Below are 16,406 nucleotides of genomic sequence, written 5' to 3'. Positions count from 1 at the left end.
ATACAAGTACATAAGAAACTTAAAATACAGAAAACAAAACTGTTTTAAATTCAATAACAAATTCTATGAGCAGATTTTGGGAACAACCATGGGAACTTAATGTTCACTTAGTTATGCCATTATCTTCATGTCATACCTGTGTGACTCAAAAAACCACTTGTATGATGGTGCTTTATTGATGACATTTTCATGATAATTGGCCACACTTTACAGAAGATTTTATTCCTTCCTGGCCCAACTCAACAAATTCAACAATTACGTCAATAAAATTCACTTAGAAGATAAACACTATAACTGCCAATTTTTTAGATGTCAAAATAATAAAGGATTCAGAAGGAAATATAAATACGAGTCGATACACAAATAAACAAATTATAGCAATCTCTTCTATATATGGAATCTTTAAAACTACAGAATAATAACAACCAGGACAAGTATTTCTCTGTTTCTGTCTTATTTTGATTACTGCTTGAGATACACTGTATCCCAGTATGGGATCCATCTCTACTGGGAAAAACTGCCAGTTATCCATTTGTTGTGGGTGGCTGTACACAGTATATATTTTACTATCTACCAAGCATCTAATAATTAAAACCCGAAAGAAAGAAAAAAAAATGGAAATTGAAGAATCATCAAGCATAATTGAGAAAACAAACATCTCCAGCTTAAAAGTACATAAGAAACTTAAAAACTTAGAAACTGTGATTTACATTGAATAATTTTTTAACCTTTTTAGTTAATAGATGGTAAACATTCAAAATGCTAGAAATTTGTATAAATCCATTTCATTCAGATATGTTCAGCCTACCCCACCTAAACTGACATGGGCAACAGGAGGGGAAACAAAGATATTAAAAAAAAATTTTTTTTAACTTTTGCAGGCAATTGAAGAGTACAAGAAAGCTCTTTCACTTGGAAATCAAGGCTTCAAGAACATAGTGGAGTCTGTAAGATGGGAATTATCTACCACATATTTTAATATGGCTTCTTTACTGCAAGATTATGCACCTTTATCATCTGTAAATAAAGAGGAGGTAATAAAAAAAAAATTATTATTTAAAATACTCTTGTAAAAGGAAGAAATAAAATAATATTATTTTATCTCCTAAGAGGAGATAATAGGATGATATGTTCTTCTGAAAGGAGGTAATAAAATAATTATTTGTTCTTCTAAGGGGAGGTAATAACATAATTTGTTCTTGTAAAAGGAGGTATTAAGATTTGTTCTTCATGAAGATGTGAATAATAATTATGCGTCAATGATTTATACAAAGAACTGTTAGTACAAAATGTATTTAAGGTTCCATTGAGTTTTAGTTCACCTACGCTAGTTCAAGGTGAGCTTTCTAAGGATCGTTGAATGTCCGTTGTCCTGCATCTGTTGTCCGTCCACTTTTGTTTGTTATCACTCTAGCGGTCATATTTTTGCCTCAATCATCATCAAACTTTGTAAGAGCACTTGTCAGATGAGTTCAAACGTTGGTCATCTCAGATTAAAAACTAGGTCACAGGAGCTAAAAATAGAAAGTCTTGTTTACACTCTATAGGCTACTGTTTTTGATCCAAATATCCTAGAAATTGGCCTGAAAGTTTGTTTTGATAATTTCAAGGTCAAGTTTGAATATGGGTCACCTTGGGTCACAACCTTGTTAACACTGTCGTGGTCAGGATGCTTTTCTAGGTAATTGCTTGGATGAGTTCGAATGTTGGTCATCTTCAAAGAAAAACTAGGTCACAGGAGCTACAAATAGAAAAATTTTGATAACACTCTAGTGGCTACTGTTTTGATTTCTAGGTCAAGTTCGAATGTGGGTCACCTGGGGTCAAAAACAAGGTCACACCACCCAAACATCGAAAAACCTTGTTAACACTGTAGTGGTTACATTTTGACTCAGTTTTCATGAAACTTGGTCAGGATGCTTGTCTAGTTAATTGCTCATATGAGTTTGAACATGGGTCAACTCTGATGAAAAACTAGGTCACATGAGCTAAAAATTGAAAAATCTTGTTAACTCTCTTGTGGCAACTGTTTTTATCCAAATGTCTTTGAAATAGATCAGAAAGTTTGTTTTGATGATTTCTAGGTCAAGTTGGAATATAGGTCACCTGAGGTCAAAACCTAGGTCACACTGCCTAGATATGAAAAACTTTGTTAACACTCTAAATTGGTCACATTTTTGAAAAAACAATCAATTAAGCAATTATAGTAGATATCAAGGCATGCTCAGTGTAATTTTCACACCTTCGCAGATTATACATTTCATTCATAAATTAAGCAAAATTACACTTACCAGTTTTGTGTATGTTTACAGCTGCAAGATGTGTGATTATCTGTTATTTTGAATGTGGATGTGACATTTGGCAAAATAGGTTCGGATCTGAGAGGTTTATTTAAGAGTAAAATAAGTACAAAAATTAAAAAATCGTCCAGAATTCGGAGTAGACATGTTCCAGATCCGGAAGGTTTTTTATTATTGAAAAATAGAGCAAACGAAATTTTGACTGGACACTTTATTTGGATAAGAAAGGATTCCAGATTAGACAGGTTCAGATTAGCAAGGCTCAACTGTATATGTATACAAATTTTTCAACAGTTAAAACAATTACGCATGATGAAAACAAAATAGGTCTCTAACTTCCTTGATTTATGTAACACACCTCTTTTGGAATTTGTCTGTTTTAAATATTACACAAGTATCGAATTATAGTTAAACAAATATGCTGCTAACAGAAAAGAGTTTGGTAAGAATTCACAATAGTCTAGGCTATATGTTACACAATATTAATTAGAGGTTGGGGCAGTGAAAAATCATGGCAAAGTCATTATTGCATGTTATGTTTTGAGTAGATTGTTAAATTTCCTGTTATTGCTGGTATCTTCAGGTTGAGAATGAGGTGACAAATTTAATGGACAATTCCATGAAATACTGCAGGGAAGATTCTTCATATGCCAGTCAACCAATGTACCAGTTTAGGATGGCGTCCATAAATCACAGGCTAGCTTCATTGTTCCATAGCACAGTGAGAGGGGATGTAAGTCAAGTTGTTAAGTTTTTTTAGCTCACCAGAGCCGAAGGCTTAGAGTGAGCTATTAGTATCAAAGGGGGATGCTCCGTCGTCCGTCATCAACAATCGTCTTCTTCTCTGAAACTACTAAGCAGATTTACTTCAAATTTGGTCTGTAGCATCCATGTGACAGTCACACTGGAATTTGCCCATGTCATTCCAATTGGCCCCTTTTAGGGGTCAGCAGAGCTAAAAATAGAAAAACCTTGAAACATCTTCTTCTACAGAACTATTTGATGGATGATCACCAAACTTTGTCTGTAGCATTTTTGGGTAGTCTATTATCAAGTTTGCTCATATGAATTTGATTGGCCTCTTTTAGAGGCTGCTAAAGCTAAAAATACACATACTGTTTAATGTCTATTTCTAGAGAACTAATTGATGGATGATCACCAAACTTTGTCTGTAGCATTCTTGTGTAGTCTTTTATCAAGTTTGCTCATATTATTTTGATTGGCCCCTTTTAGGGGTCTCTATGGCTAAAATTAGAAAAACCTTTAAATGTCTCCTCCTACAGAACTAATGGATGGATGATCACCAAACTTTGTCGGTAGCATTCTCGGGTAGTGTTTTATCAAGCCCTCCTCAACGATCATATTAACTCTTTTATAACTATAAGATTTTTTTGCTAGTAAGAAGACTTTCAAACATACAAATAAAGTTAAAACTCTACTGAAAATATTCAAAAATCCCTGTAACCTTGTTAAAGAGAATGAGTATGGTGATTAAACAAAGTTTGTATATATCATTAGGCATCACATTAATTGAGAAGATAACAATAGTAATATATCAATTGTTTCAATAATAGAAAGTACATTACAAACTTTTGATGCCATAAGAGTAGATGAGTCCGCATATAAGCAAATATAACTTGAATATAGATCAAAGATGCAATGAATCCTTGCTGGAAATATCGGTAAATGAGCTTTATTTCTAGTTTCACAAAAATTCATACTTATTGTTTAACCCTTTCCCCCATGAGCATATTGTGAAAAATGGCCATTTTCACTGAAAAGCCTCCTCTAACAAGTTCAAACTGCTATGAAACTATGAAAAATGCTTCAATACTAATCAAACTTGGCACAAATGTTGACTGGACCATTGCCTTTGTAACGAAATGCTCAGTCTTAAATTTCCTGTTACCATGGCAACGAGGGGACATCTCAAAATTGCCAAAAATCACTTTTTTGCCTCGATTTTTTCCATCAAAATTTACTTCAAAGTGCTGCAACTTCTCAAGGGATTGAGATAGAGTCAAAGGCTTTTCAGCATTGGTTACATGTTACCTTATGATCAACCTGGGGTCATTTTAAGCCTATCACAAGTCCAAAATTTTCTTTGCGATGAGGGGGACTCCGCCCCCCTTCAAACCCCCCAAACAGAAGGGGGCACATCCCCCTTCTGGCAACCCCCTGATGTATTAATTGGGTGGGGGACGGTGCCGAAAAAATGGTCATTTTTTTTTACAACATTTCTCAAACGAAAAACAGTGTTTGGGGTCTAAATGGGACATTTTTTCACTGTTTGAGGCCTCAAAAGGGGGGGGGGGGGTCAAAAAGCCGTCAAAACACGCTTACATAAGGGAAAAGGTTAATAAGTTGCTGTCAAATATTTATATCTCAATCACTTATTGTGTTCTTTTGGACATTTTCTTTGGGGAAAGCCCGCCTCATACAGCCCATGATATAAAAAGGGGGGGGGGGGAAAAGCCATGGTTTCAAAGACAAATACCTGAGCCAAATTCAAGGTAGGGTTACAAGGCTGCAAAAAATTAAAACATGTATGTATGTCAGATATTCGATATATATGACCTGCAGTTTAACTCCGGTTATATATACAATACCTGAGAGCATGTGTCAGTTTCCTTGATAGATTACATTGATTTGTTTATTCATTAACAGCTACAGTAAAATTTAATCATATATCACATTCTTGGTGGAATGATGACATCTTTTCAGGTGAATTAAGGAATCAAGACACAGTGCTCCAATTGTATTGAACTTCAATGCTTGATTTCTAAATTGATGATATTAAATTTTAGCACGGCTGTTTTGAAGAAAAAATTCCAGCTATGGTGATTGCTGCATAGTAAACATTGACTTTAATAGCAACCATTGACATTCCATAGCAATGATACATTTCCATAGCAACCACTTAATGTCCATAGCAACCATTGACTTTTAGAGCAACCAGGGACTTCCCATAGCAACTACTGACTTACTTAGTAACCAGTTTGTTACATAGCAACCATTGACTTTCCATGGCAACCTTAGACCTCTTTAGCAGCCAGTGACTTTCCATAGCAAAAAGTGACCCTCTTAGCAACTGTTGACTATCCATTGCAACCATGGACTTCTTTAGCACACAATGACTTTCCATAGCATCCAGTGACTTGCCATAGCCACCATGACTTTCCATAGCAACCAGTTGCCTATTGCAACCATTGACTTTCCATAGTAACCATTGACTTCCATAGCAACCACTGAATTTCCATAGCAACCGGAGACTTCATTAGCAAGTAGTGACTTTTTAGAGCAACCATTGACTTCCATAGCAAATGGTGACTTTAAAAAGCAATAAGTGGCTCTCATAGCAACAATTGACTTTCCACATTGCAAACAGTGACTTCTTTAGTAACTTATTATTGTTTTCCCTTAGCAATAGCAACCAGTAATGTTTTTACATGTGCACTATTTCAGATACAAATATGAACTTTGTGATATCAGTTTTAGATTTAGATTTTATATCTGCTTTCGTTTGTCGTTTACAATATTACTCAGTGTTTTCTTTCTTTATATAACTACTACCCTAAAACGGTGCCATTCCCAATAAAAATAGACATTAAAATTCCCAATTTCCAATGTTAAATTCCCAAAATGACTGTTCAAAATGCCCACAAGGCAAAGTGATTTTTCTAAAATCATTTAAATCCAACATATTAATATAAATCACCACTCAATAGTTCTATCTAGACAGTAGAAGCTGTTAGCTATCTTTATTCATGATGTCTAATCTCATTTGTAGCTGAAAAAATGCATTAAAAAAATTCCCAATTTTAGTCAAAATAATGCATTTTTTCCCAATCAGTCTGGTACCGGTACCATTCCCAAAGTAGAGAAAAAAAACGCTGATTACTTGTCCCTTGTCATTAAGTGTATTTATATTCAAGTGAGTGATACAAGGGCCATTAAGGTCCTCTTGTACATTTGTACATGTTATGCAATTTTTTTGAAAAAAAAAAAAGAATTCAAGTCTTGGGAGTTTGCCTAAAGGTCATTGTTTAATTATTACTAATTTTACCTATTTTAGTAATAATCATGAAAGTGTGTATCTTAACCTTAAATATTTGCTGATAAATCAAGATAATCATTCAACTTTGTGTAATTTTAGTGTTCTGAACAGAAGAAGAGACATTTAAGACAGTTGTCAGAGAAACATTATCAACGAGCTTTGAAATTATACCTTCAAATGGAGTGTCACATGGAGTATTTAAGAGCACAGTTAGAGTATATAGCCCTTCTCGAACGTAGTCTTACAGGTATTGTTGCCATTAAAATTTTCATCGAATAAATAAACTAGTCATTCGTAACCACAGCCAAATGTCAGAATAATTCAGGACATTCATTTGTCAATAAACTGTACAATGTATTTTTCTATATCTTTTACTCAGATTTCAGTATAATTGTTTTTCTATAACTATTGGTCAGATGTGTCAGATGTCAGTATTTTAAAGGGCAGATGGACCTTCATTAAGCCAAAAATATATACATGGTCACCTTAGTGCAATAACAGGTTAACTCTTTGTATAATTTAATTGGATTTAACCTATTACTGCCTAAGATGATGACATAAACTACAGGGGGCTTGTATAAGGTTGTATTAGAAGTCAGTATACTACAGCAGGGCACATTTCTGAAACTAAACCTTATATGCCAGTTTACAGCAGGGAGTGTGTCTATAATTTTGGTAAGATGTTGGTATACTTCTCTCTTGCTCAAAGGTCAAGGTCACAGCTAAGGATTGAAGTTAGCACTTTGTCATTTAGTTTATGTGCAGCTGGAGTTTTGTCCCGTCTGACTTCTGATTTCATAATGAGTTTTCAAAAGGAATTCAATTTGGTACACATGTTCACCATAAGTAGACAATATGCTTTGTTCAAGGTGCAAGTCTGCAAGCTTTAGACAAGGCTCTTTAATGTTTTTAAGTATTAAAAAAAATTTATATTTTGATTAGGGATGTCTGAAAGTTTGCATCACGATTCGGTGTCCGGAGCCGATTTTTGGATCCGGATATTCATATAAAATATTTCAGAATAATGAGATGAAAGACTTGTCATAAAATGTGATAATTACATGCGTTGAGATAATCGACATAAACACCTCTATATTGTACTTTAGTTTAACAATACACATCATAATCTGTGCAGACCACAAAAAAATCAATAATTATGTGTCAGGGTTAAATGTCGAACAAATGCACCAACGGATATGAAATTTATAGCCTAATGTACACTACATTATATATTTTAGTGTAATTGATTCGATAATTATCCAACAAAATAATTTTCTTCTTAAATATTAACCAAACATGTGTCTATTTAAAAAAATGACATATTTTTCTCATATGAACACTAAAAAGTGCGTAAGTCATGTAAGTTTCGGCACATTCTTTGATGATTCGGATCAAACAGCCAGGACTACATGTGCATAAACATCAAAGATTGGCAGGTTCTTTTGAGAAGCCGGCTACACACCTGTCAAAGGTCATCGTGTGTAAATTTTATGTGTGTTATTGAACAATGGCAACATTATATTTAATTTATAAATGGGTCTTATTTTGTTTTCACGAATATGAGCAAGTGTGATTGTGTATTATAGCTCTAATTAAGGAATTTCGGCAGTTGATGATGAATTTCATTTTCATTTCATTTGAAATCGTAAGTACCATATACACACCAAGTTTATCCATTGCAGGTTAAGGGTTAGTTAGGTGGACCTGTATGTTCTTACATTATTCTCTTGTCATATATCACATAATTATAGCATGCTCATGATAACCTTGTACTACTTATTTGACTCGGTTTTAAAACTATGGTGATGTAGTTAGTCTGTGATACAGGATGTTCCTTTGCTGTCATCTTACAATAATCTGTCATCATTATGAAACATGGACGTTAATTGGCAACAGATAAGGGGTAGACAGTAAAATGCAATTAAATTTCTGTGAGAATCATTGAATAGGAAATGAAAATGGAAAAAAGAATTGTAAGAAATGTAATCAAGAAATTTAAAAGAGATTAAAAGTCATCAAGAATTTCATTGAGATAAAACTGATTCTGCAGGGCATAATTAATCAAAATTGATAATCTTTTCTCCGTGCTGTGTTCAAGGTTAAGTGTTGTCTTTCATGTTTCTGTAAGGCCATTGCACAATGTAAGACATTAAAATTGATTTTGCTTTTTAGCTCGACTATTCGATAAGAATAAGTAGAGCTATTGCAGTCACCCGAACGTCGGCGTCCGCGTCCGCGTCGGCGTCGGCGTAACCACTTATGTTAAAGTTTTTGTAATAGTTCAAATATTTTCAAAGTCCATTGACATATGGCTTTGAAACTTTGCACACTTGTTCAACATCATGACCCCAACCTGTAAAAAGGAGGAGGTAACTCTATCAAGCATTTTGACAGAATTATGCCCCTTTTTTGACTTAGAATTTACGTTAAAGTTTTTGTAATAGTTCAAATATTTTCAAAGTCCATTGTTATATGGCTTTGAAACTTTGCACACTTGTTCAACATCATGACCCCAACCTGTAAACAGGAGGAGGTAACTCTATCAAGCATTTTGACAGAATTATGCCCCTGTTTCGACTTAGAATTTACGTTAAAGTTTTTGTAATAGTTCAAATATTTTCAAAGTCCATTGACATATGGCTTTGAAACTTTGCACACTTGTTCACCATCATAACCCCAACCTGGAAACAGGTGGAGGTAACTCTATCAAGCATTTTGACAGAATTATGCCCCTTTTTCGACTTAGAATTTACGTTAAAGTTTTTGTAATAGTTCAAATATTTTCAAAGTCCATTGACATATGGCTTTGAAACTTTGCACACTTGTTCACCATCATGACCCCAACCTGTAAACAGGAGGAGGTAACTCTATCAAGCATTTTGAAAGAATTATGCCCCTTTTTCGACTTAGAATTTACGTTAAAGTTTTTGTAATAGTTCAAATATTTTCAAAGTCCATTGACATATGGCTTTGAAACTTTGCACACTTGTTCACCATCATGACCCCAACCTGTAAACAGGAGGAGGTAGCTCTATCAAGCATTTTGACAGTATTATGCCCCTTTTTCGACTTAGAATTTACGTTAAAGTTTTTGTAATAGTTCAAATATTTTCAAAGTCCATTGACATATGTTTTTGAAACTTTGCACACTTGTTCACCATCATGACCCCAACCTGTAAACAGGAGGAGGTAACTCTATCAAGCATTTTTTTTACTATCAAGCACTAAGAATAGTCGAGCGTTGCTGTCCTACCGACAGCTCTTGTTTAATGATCATATTAGGTGCATGTGCTTTTACATAATTGTGATCTTTTTTTAATCCCGAAAAAATGAAATTCAGCATATTGCTTTAAGCACATAGTCGCAAATCTGTGCGTCTGTTAGCAGTTTTTTTCCTCAGGCCAAGGTCACCTTTAATCATCTTAATAACAATTTCAAATTTCGTGTCAGCTCTGTATTGTTTGGAACAGACAGAAAGAAATTAAACTTTTTGGAAGAAATATTACTTATGAGACGATGTGTAGAACATAGGGATAAAAAATAATGGCCTTACCTCGGGATTTACCTGGTTCATATAGACTTGTTTAGAAAAACACATTTAAGTTTCATTGTGTGAAACTAAAATGTCTAGAGCATGAAGAATTTCCTTATTGACCTTTACAAAACTAATAAGTCATGCCCCTTGGTTCAATACTGGCCCTGACTGACTCCAGACATCACTTGATTAATCGCTTTATGCAAAGCTGGGAGGGATTATAGGAATGGCCTCTGTCTGTCAATCTGTGCTTCCGCCACTTGCTTTACCAAATATGGATAGGGGGCTATCTAACTGTAAACCGAACAAAAGAGAACAATATAGTTCACTTTGTAACAATAGATAAACGGGCCATCTATTAAACAAGGGAAAATTTATCCCAATTTTTCTCCGCCTAATAACTTTTAAACTGGTGAAAATGTTTTGAAATAACTTGGTACTATTGATCACCATAAAGAGACAATATGCAGAGCGCAATAGTTGGGTTTGCTACCCCATAGGTGAAGGTCATACAAAGTCTACATTTCAGTTTGGCTCCATAACATTTAAACCACAGAAAAAAATTGAAATAACTGGGCACAAGTGATCACCCTTATGAGAACATGTGCTGAGCGAATAATTTGGTTGCTTTGTAACCCTCAAGGTCAAAATGAAGTGTTAAAATGTCTGCATTTCGTGTCGACTCCATAACCTTAAAGACTGAAAAAAAATTGGCACAAGTGATCACTATTATGAGTCTCTGTGCAGAGCGCAATAATTAGGTGGCTATAAAGGTCAAGTGGTAAAAAGTCTACATTACGTGTCCTCTCAATAACATTTAAATTCTGCATTGTTTTTAGCTCACCTGAATTAGGATCGTTGAATGTCTGTTGTCTGTCCACATTTAGTTCGTTAACACTCAAGTGGTCACATTTTTGCCTCAATCATCATCAAACTTGGTCAGGATGCTTGTTTAAGTAACTGCTCGGAAGAGTTTGAACATGGGTCATCTGGGATGAAAAACTAGTTCACAGGAGATAAAAATAGAAAAATCTTGTTAACACTCCAGAAGCTACTGTTTGGTCCAAATACCTTAGAAATTAATCAGGAAGGTTGTTATGATGATTTCTAGGTTGGGATCAAATATGGGTCACCGGGGCTTAAAAACTAGGTCACACAGCCCAAACTTATGAAACATTGTTAACACTGTAAAGGGAACTGTTTCAATCCAAATATCCTGAAAATAGGTCAGAAAGGTTGTTTTGGTGATATTAAAGGTTAAGTTTGAATAGTTACCTGGAGTCAAAAACTAGGTCACACAGCCTAGATATGGAAAAACCTTGTTAACTCTCTAGGGGCTACTTTTTTCATCCAAATATCCTGGAAATTGGTCAGAAAGGTTGTTTATATTGATTTCTAGCTAAAATTTGAATACGGGTGAGCTGGGGTAAAAACTAGGTCACACAGCCCAAATACTGAAAAACCTTGTTATCACTCTAGGGGATACTGTTCCAGTCCAAATATCATGGAAATTCGGATTTAGCCTTCATAATCAGGTGAGCAATGTAAGGGTTATCATTGTCCTCATGTTTATTTAACGTTAGCTGTTCTTATATACCTTTTGGCCTCAGTCTGACTAAAGTTCAGGTCTAGTTATTTTATTTATTGCATGTAGATTTGTTTGCCACTGTGTTTGCTTCACCTTTGTAATTTGAATTTACAGAGAAAGCTATTTTAGCCATGCAATAATTGAATAAACCATACTTTACAGAATAAGCGTTAGACAAAGTATCAAATTATTGCTGGAAGTAAAACAAATTGTTAATTTTTGTGAGAAGGTGATAACCTATTGGTGGTTGTCAGATGCTAATGCCTAGCATTGATTAATTAGCAGTTGATTTTAATCAGATTGTTTTGAGCCTTTAAAAACTTACCATTTTTTCCCCAAAAAGTTTATTATGCTCCCCGAAAAATTTCCAGAGAGCATAATATTAGTCACCGGGTTGTCTGTTCGTCCATTTGTTGGTCCGTCCATACGTACGTCCTGAATTTGTGTCCGGCCCATAACTTCATTATTTGAAGTCAGATTTTCAACTATTTCACAGAAATGATCATCATATTGTGAAGACGTGTCGCACGCAACATTTGGGTGGCTACCTTGAAGGTCAAGGTCACAGCATGACCTTGCAGCAAATTGTGTCCGGCCCATAACTTTGTTATTTGAAGTCGGATTTTACAACTATTTCACAGAAATGATTATTGAGACGAGGTGTCACTAGCAAAATTTTGGTCACTACCTTGAAGGTCAAGGTCACAGCATGATCTTGCATCAAAATCGTGTCCGGCTCATAAGTTTATTAATTGAAGTTGGATTTGGGTCGCTACCTTGAAGTTCAAGGTCAAAGCATGACCATGCAGCAAAATGGTGTCTGGCCCATAACTTCGTTATTTGAAGTTAGATTTTCAACTATTTCACAGAAATGATGATCATATTGTGACGACGTGTCGCAAGCAACATTTGGGTCGCTACCTTGAAGGTCAAGGTCACAGCATGACCTTGCAGCAAATTGTGTCTGGCCTATAACTTCGTTATTTGAAGTCGGATTTTACAACTTTTTCACAGAAATGATCACCATATTGAGACAAGGTGTCACTAGCAAAATTTTGGTCACTACCTTGAAGGTCAAGGTCACAGCATGATCTTGCATCAAAATCGTGTCCGGCTCATAAGTTTATTAATTGAAGTTGGATTTGGGTCGCTACCTTGAAGTTCAAGGACAAAGCATGACCATGCAGCAAAATGGTGTCTGGCCCATAACTTCGTTATTTGAAGTCAGATTTTCAACTATTTTACAGAAATGATCACCATATTGTGACGATGTTTTGCGTGCAACATTTTGGTCCCTTCCTTGATGGTCTAGGTCACAGCATGACCAGTTGCAGCAAAATCCTGTCCAGCCCATAACTTCGCTATTTGAAGTCGGATTTTACAACTTTTTCAGAGAAATGATCACCATATTGAGGCGACGTATCGCGTGCAATATTTGGATTGTTTTTACACTTTCAACTTTATCTGTGACATAACTCTGACACTACAATAGGTATTCCTTTCCGTGTCCAAAACCTTTTCGGGGAGTATCACCCGGTTCAATCAGCTCTTGTTTGGATAACCTTTACATGTTTAAAGACCCATTATGACATAATTTTACATTCAGCACTGCTTTCTCCTGATGATATTAGTATTTAATACACGCTTAAACGATTATATGAATGTTATAAAACTCATGCAGCTTTTTCTAATGAAGGAAAATTCACTTCTTTCTAGATATAGTGTCATAGATCTATCTTCAAAGCTGCATATCTAATGTAAATCATCATATTCAAAATGTTTATTTATCACATACCCTTGCCGATTTTGGTATTGCACGGTCGTGCATATATTTTGACGTTACGTCATTAGCATAATACAAACATAGCATAAAGACGCGCTAAATGTTAGCGTTATACTATAGGCACGTTAATGAAAAATGACTCTTAGTTAATATTTCACTTTAAACTGTCTTTATTTTAGGTATGTGATAAATAAAATATAAAAATTTGTGTTAGTTCATTACTGAATTTATTGAACTCATTGAATAAAATGATATTATGCTCACCAGAGGCTCCCATAATTGAATTTTATTCAACTCATGCAATAAATTCAGTATTGAAGTTACACTCATTCAAAATCCTCTATTTCAGGCCAGAGCAGTTCTAGAAATTTGAAAGTTCTTCATCAAATGTTACAGAGTTTGGCAGATTGTCAGGAACCCTTGAAAGGTTTGTCAAGTCAGCTTAAGGATACTGATGGTCCAACAAATCACCAAAATGAAGGGGAGACAATTGTGAATATTATTGAAGAACGTTTGCAGTTTATTCTTCAACAACTTGTGAAAATAAACACACACTTGCATTCTAAAAAGAGGTTAGTATTCTCTTTCATCTGTTACATTACACCCCTGGTATACAACAGAGCTATGTCTTTTGGAAGTTTACAATAAATCTTTATTGATACTTCCGATCTAGTGCAAATTACCGAATTTAAGTGTCATCGAAGATATAATGGTGTCATCCTATATAATTTTTGTAAACTTTGCATCTAATCTTGAAAATTGAAGAAAGTTATACCATGTAGAGTTGATTAAAGTTACAATAAAAATGTAAAGATGATGAATTTATGTATAAACTGAAGTGATGCAGGTGTTTCCCATCTAGCAAATTAAGCATTGATATGGACTGTGTCATTAAGAAAGATATGATACTGCCTTATGTTTTCATTTAAACAGCAATCCAGATTAAAACTGAATTGAATATCTTTCAAAAAAGACTTTACATTACATGTAGAATGCAATAAAAATTTTAATCAAAACCAAAAATTAGTTATTAAAGAAAATGGGTAATCAAATGTGTAGCCTTAGTAAATAAAGACTTTACTTACTTACTTACTTACTTACTAAAGAAATTTTATGATATTTATTGTGCAAGACAGTTCTGTCATCATGATCTGATGATAGTCATTGTTAGTAATATAACATAGACAGGTAAGTGTATAAATAAAGCCATCCTGGGTTAAACAAGTTGGTTATAAATAGTAAATAGATACAGGATAAGTCGTCTTGGGTTAAAAAAGTATGTCATAAACAGTGAATGGGTCACATTTTGTTTTGATCTTGATCAAACTTTGTCAGAATAATCTTCTCAATCATATCTCTGATGAATTCAAATATGGGTCACCTTGGATCAAAAACTAGGTCATCAGGTCAAATGAAAGAAAAGCTTTCTTAACAGTCAAGCAGTAAGACTCAGATGAGGGACTATGGGCTATCATGGCACAGTAGTTTGAATGATTGAATGAAAGCAGAACATGTGGATTTTAGTTTGATGTTAATAAAAAACATATAGTAGAAATCAGGCTCTTGTTTAATGCCCGAGGCATAAGAATTACAGCCCTTGTTTTCCCTGCTTTATTAGGAGAGGCGACTAAATGTGTAGAAATTACTGGAGTCTATGCATCTTTTAGCTCCAGCAGGTGAGATGTTTTTATATGCCTGAATGAATTTCGGGCATATTATCTTATACCTCCTGGCGTCTGTCCGTCTGTCTGTCCTTCTGTTAGCAATTTGGTTTCTGTAGCATAACTTAAGTTCCATTCAGCCAACAATATTCAAACTTCATAGGATGATTGTCCATATTGGGTTGAAGACCCCTATTGATATTGGGGTCACAAGGTCAAAAGTCAAGGTCACTATTACATTGACACTGAAAACATTTTCTCGAGCATAACTTATGTTCCATTTGGCCCACAATATTCAAACTTCATAGAATGATTGTCTGTATTGGGTATAAGACACTATTGATTTTGGGTTCACAAAGTCACAGGTCAAGGTCACTATTACCTTGACACTGAAAACAGTTTCTGAAGCATAACTTAGGTTCCATTTGGCTCACAGTGTTCAAACTTCATAGGATGATTGTCTATAATGAGTAGAAGACCCCTATTAATTTTGGGGTCACAAAGTCAAAGGTCAAGGTCACTAGTATCTTAAAACTGAAAAAAGTTTCAAAGCATAACTTAAGTTCCATTTGGCCCACAATGTTTTTACTTTATAGGATGATTGTCCATAATGAGTAGAAGACTCCTATTGATTTTGGGGTCATAAGGTCAAAGGTCAGGGTCACAATAATCTTTACACTGAAAATTGTGGTTTCTCGAACATTACTTAAGTTACATTTGGCCCACAGTGTTCAAACTTCATAGGATGATTGTCAATATTGAGTAGAATACCCCTATTAATTTTTGGGTCACAAGGTCAAGGTCACTGACAACAGTTTTTGCCCAATAACTTGGTATTAATCATCCTATAGTTTATATTGATTACATTAATTATATGCCCTAAAAAATGTGCTTATATCTTGTTTTATCCCTGGCGTCTTTCTGTCCATCTGTTGTAGTAAAATTATTTAATTCCCATGTCTTACAAATGCTTCATAATACCCCCAAAAACAAAGTTTAGGGGGGGGTATATAGGAGTCACCCGGTGGTCGGTCGGGCGGTCAGTCGGTCGGTCCAGACGTCCGTTGCATTTTCCTTGTCTGGAGCATAACTTGAAAACTAATGGTTGGAATTCAATATAACTACATACAATGGTCAAGCACATTGAGAGGAAGTGCAGTGCACAAGTACCATAACTCTATCTTGACTAATTACAGAGTTATTGCCCTTTGTTACTTTTTCTTGTCCGGGGCATAACTTGAAAACTACTGGTTGGAATTCAAAACAACTTCATACAATTGTAAAACACAATAAGGGGAAGTGCAGTGCACAAGAACCATAACTCTATCTAAAGTAATTACAGAGTTATTGCCCTTTGTTGCTTTTCCATAGCTTTTTTTTGTCCATTGCATTTTCCTTGTCCGGAGCATAACTTGAAGACTTATGGTTGGAATTCAATATAACTACATACAATGGTCAAGCACATTGAGAGGAAGTGCAGTG

At 34.8% G+C, this 16,406-nt stretch overlaps 1 protein-coding gene across 1 annotated transcript in view; it reads left to right on the top strand.

Moving 5' to 3' along the window:
- Positions 1–868: 868 nt before the first annotated feature.
- The window catches only part of LOC132755488 (erythroid differentiation-related factor 1-like), a 28,977-nt gene continuing 13,439 nt past the window's right edge, over positions 869–16,406 (top strand). Inside the window, exons 1-4 of the mRNA XM_060746370.1 lie at positions 869–1,034; positions 2,884–3,033; positions 6,457–6,604; positions 13,613–13,835. Coding sequence (XP_060602353.1) covers positions 981–1,034; positions 2,884–3,033; positions 6,457–6,604; positions 13,613–13,835 — 575 coding nt within the window. The 5' untranslated portion in view covers positions 869–980. The remainder of the gene's footprint in view (positions 1,035–2,883; positions 3,034–6,456; positions 6,605–13,612; positions 13,836–16,406) is intronic.

This window comes from Ruditapes philippinarum, unplaced genomic scaffold, assembly GCF_026571515.1.
Source record: "Ruditapes philippinarum isolate M1 unplaced genomic scaffold, ASM2657151v2 ctg219_1_1_1_1, whole genome shotgun sequence".
Taxonomy (NCBI): domain Eukaryota; kingdom Metazoa; phylum Mollusca; class Bivalvia; order Venerida; family Veneridae; genus Ruditapes; species Ruditapes philippinarum.
This window is presented reverse-complemented; position numbering and strand designations above follow the sequence as displayed.